This window comes from Littorina saxatilis, linkage group LG7 (genome assembly GCF_037325665.1).
Source record: "Littorina saxatilis isolate snail1 linkage group LG7, US_GU_Lsax_2.0, whole genome shotgun sequence".
In the NCBI taxonomy this organism is placed as follows: domain Eukaryota; kingdom Metazoa; phylum Mollusca; class Gastropoda; order Littorinimorpha; family Littorinidae; genus Littorina; species Littorina saxatilis.
This window is the reverse complement of record NC_090251.1, coordinates 40,103,218-40,113,287: the sequence shown is the minus strand read 5'-3', so window position 1 is coordinate 40,113,287 and position 10,070 is coordinate 40,103,218. Positions and strand designations below refer to the sequence as shown.

At 39.8% G+C, this 10,070-nt stretch overlaps 1 protein-coding gene across 3 annotated transcripts in view; it reads left to right on the top strand.

The window, feature by feature from the left end:
• Window positions 1-10,070, top strand: part of LOC138971456 (uncharacterized) — a 36,682-nt gene that overhangs the window by 1,965 nt on the left and 24,647 nt on the right. Inside the window, exons 1-4 of one of the 3 annotated variants that reach the window (XM_070344184.1) lie at window positions 3,476-3,537; window positions 4,820-4,912; window positions 8,668-8,794; window positions 9,588-9,724. In XM_070344184.1, the coding sequence (XP_070200285.1) occupies window positions 3,534-3,537; window positions 4,820-4,912; window positions 8,668-8,794; window positions 9,588-9,724 (361 nt within the window). In that variant the 5' untranslated portion in view covers window positions 3,476-3,533. Of the gene's footprint in view, window positions 1-3,475; window positions 3,538-4,819; window positions 4,913-8,667; window positions 8,795-9,587; window positions 9,725-10,070 lie in introns of those variants that run through there. The other 2 variants (XM_070344182.1, XM_070344185.1) reach the window with 2 other exon arrangements.

Here is a 10,070-nt window from a genome sequence, read left to right as displayed (position 1 = left end):
ACTCCAAAATCTACTGCAGTGTCATGTTTGAGTTAATCTGCAAGTACTTGCCAGTAAGGTAACACAAAAGGTCATTGTGTCTAGACAGATATACTCGAGCTGTCTTTAGTGGCTTGAGCATCATGCGTATTTACATATCTTATCACCTCTTCGCGAGCATTCCTTGGTGTTATTTTTACCCAATGAATCTTCGTCTGTAGCAGCAACTCAGACGTAGGTACAGGTCAGTTGAGGGGGATGGGGGGGGGGGGGGGAGAGGCGGGAGTCTTTTCCACAGTTGGCAGGTATGTTTGGGATGGATGAACTTTGTGGCTCTAGAGATGTTGGCCAAGACAGCTACGCAGTGAAACTTCTGACGACTGTTGCGCTTGTCTTTTGTCAGCCGTTTAAATACGTACGCGTCCGTCCAAACGCTCAAACGAGGCAGACCCATTCGTTTATTGACAAGAGTTTAATCCGTATAAAGAATAATATCAAAGCAAGCTCAATCTTTGTATGTGTGTTAAATCCTATTGTGTAATTGAGTTCTGTAATTGCGAAAACAAAGTTTGTCTCCGTGACTTCGCCATACCAACGGGAGGAATTTACTTACAGAATACAGAATACAGAATACAGTATTTATTGAGCCAAGTGACATTAAAAAAACATTTAAAGCACAAGGAATTTAGCGTAGTGTTGGTAAAATCACGCACACACACACACCCACACACACACTGACACACACACACCCACGCCCACACATTCACTGACATACACACCAACACACACACGCCCACACTACAGCAGTCACGATCACACCATCACACGCAGGGCAGACATGAGGTAAAACAAATGACAATCATCTATTAAAAGAAAAAGTACAAAGAGTGGTCTAAGATGCTGGTGGAAGGGTCTACACAGAATACAATTTTATAATCTAATGCAAAGTTAGAACTAGCCACCACACCTTGTGTCTCATGTGTCTAAAAACCCCTCCACGGAGGGGTTTTGCAGCCAGCGCAGGATGTCTCTGGACTGTATTAGGCCACCGCGCGGCAGTGTATGCATCGGTATTAAATATCATTACAATTCTTCGAAAATCACAAGGACACTCGATCACCTATTAAAAGAACTGAGCATTTCTGCTTGTAACAAGTATTTCAGATTGTATTCCTTCTACGATTGTACTGAACTAAAGCAAAGACCTTTTTACATTTAGTCAAGTTTTGACTAAATATTTTAACATAGAGGGGGGAATCGAGACGAGGGTCGTGGTGTATGTGTGTGTGTGTGTGTGTGTGTCTGTCTGTCTGTCCTGTCTGTGTGTGTGTGTGTGTATGTGTGTGTGTGTGTGTGTGTCTGTCTGTCTGTCTGTGTGTGTGTGTAGAGCGATTCAGACTAAACTACTGAGCCGATCTTTATGACATTTGACATGAGAGTTTCTGGGTATGATATCCCCGGACTTTTTTTTTCTTTGTTTCGATAAATACCTTTGATGACGTCATATCCGGCTTTTTGTAAAAGTTAAGGCGGCTCTGTCACACCCTCATTTTTCCATTAAATTGATTGAAATTTTGGCAAAGCAATCTTCGACGAAGGCCGGGCTTTGGTATTGCATTTCAGCTTGGTGGCTTAAAAACTAATGAGTGAGTTTGGTCATTAAAAATCGGAAACTTGTAATTAAAATCATTTTTGTATTAAACGATCCAAAAACAATTTCATCTTATTCTGCGTCATTTTCTGATTCCAAAAACATATACATTTGTTATATTTGGATTAAAAACAAGCTCTGAAAATTAAAAAATATAAAAATTATGATCAAAATTAAATTTCCGAAATCGTTTTAAAAACTATTTCATCTTATTCCTTGTTGGTTCCTGATTCCAAAAACATATAGATATGATATGTTTGGATTAAAAACACGCTCAGAAAGTTAAAACGAAGAGAGGTACAGTAAAGCGTGCTATGAAGCACAGCGCAATCGCTACCGCGCCAAACAGGCTCGTCACTTTCACTGCCTTTTGCACTAGCGGCGGACTACGTTCAGTTTCATTCTGTGAGTTCCACAGCTTGACTAAATGTAGTAATTTCGCCTTACGCGACTTTTTTTTTTTTTTTTTAAGCGGATACATTTATTCGCATTTTAAAGAAAGCGCCTGTAGATCAAAAGGACCGGGGGAAGACAAAGATGTATTTCACAAGTAACAACTTCCAGACGCTAGGAAACTATCACGACCTATCACGTCACGCCTGACAGAACGTGACGGCCTTTGACTGATGAAGGGGCGTGGCTATTATATCCTAATGCGTCACATGTTAGGACGTATGTGTGTAGAGGTCCTTGTTTATGATGCTGCCTTTGAAGTTTTGCTGTTGTTGACAGGTTTTTGATGTGAAATCACGAACGACTGACAGTGGAACACGGTTGTGAATGTAAATGTGAATGGGGGGAGGGGTAATGTGGACGCCCTAAGAACTAGACGCTGTGGCTGGCGCACAGAAGTCGGTAAGCAAAGACGGTGGGGTTATATCTCAAGATTGGGTTTGGACCTACACAGATGCAGGTGAAATAAAGGATCTTCTCTTCTTCTTCAGCGTTCCAGAATGTTCTGGTTACGTGTGAGCTCGTTTGTCCATTTGGGTTCCCCACACTATACTCTGAGAGCATGGTCAGCTCACTCCGCTTTCGTTGAGTAGGCATGCTGGGTATTTTTGTGTTTCCATAACCCACCGAACTCTGACATGGATTACAGGATCTTTTCCGTGCGCACTTGGTCTTGTGCTTGCGTGTACACACGAAGGGGGTTAAGTCACTAGCAGGTCTGCACATAAGTTGACCTGGGAGATCGAAACAATCTCCACTCTTAACCCACCAGGCGGCAGCGACCGGGATTCGAACTCACGATCTCCCGATTAGGAGGCCGACGTCTTACCACCACGCCACTGCGCCGGTCAAATAAAGGATCGTATGTGTTTTGTCAACACACGGACTTGTTTCTTGACATGTAGAAAACGTTCAAATTAGCCGACTAGTCGGGTAAATTGAATAGGGCAACTTGATGAGCCGAACTCAGTGTCACGGGTATTTAACCCAAGCCGACTATCTGTTATTGCTGCTGGAGATTTCTTCATGTCTTCTTCAGACCATTTTTCATGACCGAAAGTCCAAAGAGTAGAGATATTGCAATTGTTTAATAGGCTCCAAGCCAGCTAGGCCTACCGTGCACCCCCCTCAGGATCCAGCTTCACTAGGCTAGAGATATTCATTGTCTTGCCTATGCTTACAAATGGGACAAGTAGGGGCGAGAACGATGGTTTGTGAAGAGAATATATTGTAAATGAGGTTTCTTTTGATAGTCTGCTGTCAAACTCTGACAGTGATACACAGGAGAATGAAGAACAGAGGCGGTTTACGCTATAATGGAACAAAGCCGACTGACAAATAACTTCCCACGTCATAGTGCTATCACGTGGTTAGCTCACTGACAGTGTGATGAAAACAGTCGCCATAACACGATGTGCATGTCACGACCGGATATTTTGGGTCCGTATTTATGGGTAAGCATCAGTTGCTGTATTTCTGCCAGGGCGTAAACTTATACAGAATACAGACTATTGTATTGCCCAAGTTTTGGAATTGGTTTTGACAGATGCGGTTTTCACTCCATGCAAATCTAAGTCAAATTGTAACTATGGTTACTTTCTATTTATGCATTGTTCAAACACACACACACACACACACACACACACACACACACACACACACACACGTACGCACGCACGCACACACACACATATACAAGTCATTCTACAGACTCGCCAATTCGTTGTTTAATTTACGGATTTATTTCAAACCACTTTAAAGCTCTTCGTAATCGGTGAGAACAAAAAAGAAACCATCCAAACAACAAATTAACAAACAAATCCGAACAAGGCCATATATCAAAGGAAACACACTGGCATGCAATAATAACCGCACGCCTATACTTTAAAAAAAATCCTTCACACATCGACACATGTAGGGCATAGCGTAACCTATTTTCACTTTTTAACTGTCGCGGTGACTGCGAAATTGATCAAACGAAATATTCTCACCCTTCCCTTTACTTCATTATTTTGTCAGGTTAAAGGCACATACCTTGTCGTAAAATCAGCTGGGCTCACCATATCAGATCTGGCCAGTCTTTTACATGGGATAAGACCTCTCCCCACTTGGTCATATACCAAAATGCTACAACCTGACTGCTTGTACTTTTCAAAAAATTAGTTGGTGTTTTCAAGCCACCATTAATTCATTAAAAAAATAGAGCACGCAAGCTGTTAATTGTGGGTACGTATCCAAATGGAGGGAGGGTTCTAGAGCACGTATTAGCCTAGTCAGATGAGAGATGGTGAACCTTTCCCAAGGAAGGAGTGTGTCGTAAATAATCGCGCTTTCTGACAAAATTCAAGAGCACTCAGCAGAATTGTGGCAAATTCAAGCCATTTTACGATCTTTGTGCCACTGCCGTGAGAAAATATGCACATAATTACATGTTCTTCAAATATGTCACCCTTCTCGTGTAAATGATATACATGTAAAATACTACTAAGAGATTTGCCCGAGCGCTTACATGGATTTTTTGTGTTGAAAACTGATTATGAGCATCCTTCCACATGGTCACATACCAAGGGCCTTGCCTGCATACTGTGCAGAGTGATACAGTTTTGCTGAATCCATTTTCATATTGAAACAAAGGTCGTAGTCGGGTTATTCTCCAGGGCTAAGTAGCAGTAGAAACCAGGTAACACGGGTGATGTTTCTTTATTTCTTATATGTTCTTGTTTCTCTTTGTTTCAGGTTGCCTCAAACCACGTGTTCGATTATACAAGGGTGCCGTTGTGTTACGAAGCAACCCATTCACAATGGCCTTCTCCCATGTTATTTTAGCAGGTAAGATTTATGCAAAGTCATAAAAGTCATGTTTTTTGTTTGTGTGTTTGTTTGCTTAACGCCCAGCCGACCACGAAGGGCCATATCAGGGCGGTGCTGCGTATGAACTAACGGAGTTTCGGTCAGAATCTTATTTTGATTTAGAGTTCGTTTGTTCTTTAGATCAAGATTGTTTGTTTATTTTTTTTTAAATAAAACGCACGCAGAATCTTACATTATGTTGTGAGTTCTTGTCAACGAAATAAAAACAACAACAACACGAAGACATTCAGTAAATTATGATGACCTAAGATCAGCGAAAATTCGCATCATTTGAAAACAACGAAGGACATTTCGTAGACCATTTGGGAAGCTCCTCTCAGCGTACAAAACGAAGATTATTATGCAGAAACAAAAGCCATGCTGTGCTCGTGAATCCTCTCCAAACAAAGTTAATTTCTTCTTCTTCTATGTCTGCGTTTATGGGCTGAAACTCTCGCATAATATATTATACTCGTGTTGTTTTGTTAGCATGAGTGTTTTTTTTACGTGTATGACCCTGACGTTCATTTCGCAAATCCTTGACGATGTCCTTGTGAGCGTACCTAAACTTCATGACCCCTCATTAGAAGAAGATATCAAGGGATACTTGAAACAATGGATAGGAAGCAGTCTATTACAGGCAGTAGACACAGGAAGACAGATCAGTGTGTCAAGGAAGCGCTTCCTGTCGTGTTACTGGTCTGTCAAGTCAAGTCAAATTTTATTTCTAGAAACCCCATGGGGGTACATGAGAGAAGAAAAAAATACAAGAACAATAAAGAGAGGAATACAGGTTGTTCCATCAATATACACATAACTAGTTCCGTTGAAAAAAAAGGGTTTTACAATGTGGAAATCAAAACTCCAAAATAATCGTTCTCATTCATTCCTACGTAACATTACGTGGGAATAAAGAACCCTACCATCATCTGTCTAAATCATTATTTTTATTTTTGTATTTCTATTTTTTTCCCTATCAACATTTGTTTAAAATCCTTTTGAAATACCCTTCATCAAGTGAACTACGAGGTACACTGACCTACGGCTGACAGGCTGAAATATGCGGAAATGGTGAAAACATTCCCCAAAAGTTGGAAGAGCAGTGAGGTTGCTTTTTAAAAAAGTAGGTTTTTAAAAAAAAAAATTTTTAGGTTGCTTTTGATAGGGTCAGCATTTCGGTTTTGAAGAGAGTTAAGTGTGCCTTAATGTAGACTTAGACATCGTTGTTAAGTAACACGCTGCCAAATAACAGACAGAAGAATAAAAGAAGGGGAAAGCAATGTCGGCGACGATAAGGAAACAGCAAAAGATAGACGTCTAGACAGATGGGCATACAGTCAGACAGAAAGGTCATTGCGGTATTTTAGGATCTGAGAAAAAAAAAGACAAAGCTCTCTAATTGCATATAGATCCATATAGCATGTTGCTAATAAGAGGGGAACAAATCTCCTGGCATCAATCAACATCTTGTTGCTAATGTCGTCTGCATTTAGAGAGCTTACTTCCCTTTGTTTCTCAGCTTTATTCATTTTATAAACATGCATTCACTAGTCTGTGAAGCAATGTTTCTTAAATGTCTTGTTTGATGTGTCTGCATACATTATCAGGATTGTTCACCTTTTGATTCTTGTTGATATTGTTGTAGATGTTGTTGTTGTTGTTATTGTTATTGTTGTAATTGGTGTGGATGTTGTTGTTGTTGTTGTTGTTGTTGTTGTTGTCGTTGTTGTTGTTGTTGTTGTTGTTGTTGTTGTTGTTGATGTTGTTGTGTGCTGTGTGCTGTGTGCGCATTTCACGTTTGTTTTCTGCTGTCAAAGTGCTGTGTGTGTATTTCATGTTTGTTTTCTGCTGTCAAAGTGCTGTGTGTGCATGTTACGTTTGTTTTCTGCTGTCAAAGTGCTGTGTGTGTATTTGATGTTTGTTGTTCAAGCTTTCATAGTGCTGTGGGTGTATTTCATGTTTGTTTTCTGCTGTCAAAGTGCTGTGTGTGCATGTTACGTTTGTTTTCTGCTGTCAACGTGCTGTGTGTGTATTTCATGTTTGTTTTCTGCTGTCAAAGTGCTGTGTGTGCATATTACGTTTGTTTTCTGCTGTCAAAGTGCTGTGTGTGTATTTGATGTTTGTTGTTCAAGCTTTCATAGTGCTGTGTGTGTATTTCATGTTTGTTTTCTGCTGTCAAAGTGCTGTGTGTGCATGTTACGTTTGTTTTCTGCTGTCAAAGTGCTGTGTGTGTATTTCATGTTTGTTTTCTGCTGTCAAAGTGCTGTGTGTGCATGTTACGTTTGTTTTCTGCTGTCAAAGTGCTGTGTGTGTATTTCATGTTTGTTTTCTGCTGTCAAAGTGCTGTGTGCGCATTTCACGTTTGTTTTCTGCTGTCAAAGTGCTGTGTGTGTATTTCATGTTTGTTGTTCAAGCTTTCATAGTGCTGTGTGTGCATTTTACGTGTGTTTTCTGCGATAAAGTGCTGTATATGTGTATTTCATGGTTTTTTTAAGCCTTCATCGTGTTGAGTGTGCATTTCACGTTTATTTTTAAGCTTTCATCGTGCTGTACGTGTGTGCATTCTTTGTTTGTTTTCGTGTATTTCACGTTTGTTTTTCAGCTTTCATAGTGCAGTTTGTGCATTTTGCTTTTTATATTTAGTCAAGTTTTGACTAAATATTTTAACGTAGAGGGGGGAATCGAGACGAGGGTCGTGGTGTATGTGCGTGTGTGTGTCTGTGTGTGTGTGTGTGTGTGTGTGTAGAGCGATTCAGACTAAACTACTGGACCGATCTTTATGAAATTTGACATGAAAGTTCCTGGGTATGAAATCCCCGAATTTTTTTTTCATTTTTTTGATAAATGTCTTTGATGACGTCATATCCGGCTTTTTGTGAAAGTTGAGGCGGCACTGTCACGCCCTCATTTTTCAACCAAATTGGTTGAAATTTTGGTCAAGTAATCTTCGACGAAGCCCGGACTTCGGTATTGCATTTCAGCGTGGTGGCTTAAAAATTAATTAATGACTTTGGTCATTAAAAATCTGAAAATTGTAAAATAAAATAAAAATTTATAAAACGATCCAAATTTACGTTCATCTTATTTTCCATCATTTTCTGATTCCAAAAACATATAAATATGTTATATTTGGATTAAAAACAAGCTCTGAAAATTAAATATATAAAAATTGTTATCAAAATTAAATTGTCGAAATCAATTTAAAAACACTTTCATCTTATTTCTTGTCGGTTCCTGATTCCAAAAACATATAGATACGATATGTTTGGATTAAAAACACGCTCAGAAAGTTAAAACAAAGAGAGGTACAGAAAAGCGTGCTATCCTTCTTAGCGCAACTACTACCCCGCTCTTCTTGTCAATTTCACTGCCTTTGCCATGAGCGGTGGACTGACGATGCTACGAGTATACGGTTTTGCTGAAAAATGGCATTGCGTTCAGTTTCATTCTGTGAGTTCGACAGCTACTTGACTAAATGTTGTATTTTCGCCTTACGCGACTTGTTTTCAAGCTGTCATCGTGCTGTGTGTGTATTTCACATTTGTTTTTCAGCTTTCATAGTGATGTTTGTGAATTTCGTGTTTGTTTTTCAGCTTTTAATGTGCCGTTTGAGCATTTCGCGTTGTAATGTTTTTTTTTTTAATGTTTAGCTTTCACAGTGCTATATATGCCATTAACGGGTTTTTTTTGTTTTTAGCTGTTACAGTTTCGAGCATTTATTGTTTATGTTACAGCCGTCACAGCACTATGTGTGCATTTAACGAGCGCATGCTATCAAGACTGCTCCGTAAGTTTCAACAGAAACATTCAGCAGTTAGTAGGCATCAGGGACCGAGCTGTGTTGACGCTGAAATCATGCGAGTGAGTAAGAGAGACATCTGGATTATGATGACATTAAGCTTGCTTGCTCTGCATAGTAAGGTGACAATAATGTGCAGTGTCAGCTGTGCTTGTGTCTGAGACAAGTTAGTGTGTGTGTGTGTGTGTGTGTGTGTGTGTGTGTGTGTGTGTGTGTGTGTGTGTGTGTGTGTGTGTGTGTGTGTGTGTGTGTGTGTGTGTGTGACCAGTTGTATATTCTACACCTTTTTGTCTCCACTTTCTCCACCTCTTTTGTGAAAAATAATTGTCAGATATATCAAAATGTGTTAGAGGGAGAGATGCATGTGTATGTGTGTGTGTGTGTGTGTGTGTGTGTGTGTGTGTGTGTGTGTGTGTGTGTGTGTGTGTGGGTGTATTTGTGTGTGTATGTGTGTGTACGTGTGTGTGTGTGTGTGTTGGGTGTATGTGTGGGTGTGTGTGGGTGTGTGGGTGTGTGTGTGTGTGTGTGTGTGTGTGTATCAGTCTGTCTGTCTGTCTGTCTGTCTACCTGTCTGTCTGTATGGAATGCAGAAAGGAAGATATAGTTTGCAGTACAGAACGTGTCTGTTGTTTTTAGATGTATGCACACATATGTGATGTAATTAATAACATGGAAATCATTATCTCGACGAAGACGATAATGATGATAACGACGACTACGACGACGACAATAATGGTTTAAACTGTTTTAATCATTTGTGCATTATTTACAAAAAACGCATATTGAGTAAACAACAACAAGCATAATGCTTATAGTGGTGTTTACCGACAATAATGATGCGTGTTACATGCACAGGGCCATGTCAGAACAGATGGTGTGTCTGGAGAGGAAGAAGCCTGTGTGTGATGCCACCAGTCTTCAGTATGTGAACACCATCCTCAATTTTATCAGACCTGATTACGAGAGGACGTGTGCCGCCTCTATGTCTTCCAGTAAGTCATTTGAGTAGTTTTGTTTATCCGTACATTTTAATCGTCAGATTTAAAATATATTCGTCTATGCCGGCCATGCCGTTAGCTCTTCTTCAGTTATTGTAATTATTCTCCTGTTATTTCAGTTATTCTCCAGTTCTTTCAATTGTTATCCAGTTATGTTGATTATTCCCCAGTTTTTGTGTAACTTCTTTAATATTCATTTTAAGTGCTGTCATGGCTACTGCACTTCTGCAATATCTTATCTCTTGTTATAGTACCATCAGTGCCGTGAACTTATTTCCGCTGATGAAAGCTCTTCTCTCTTACTTCAAACAATTATTTCATTATGCAAAATAGTTGTTCA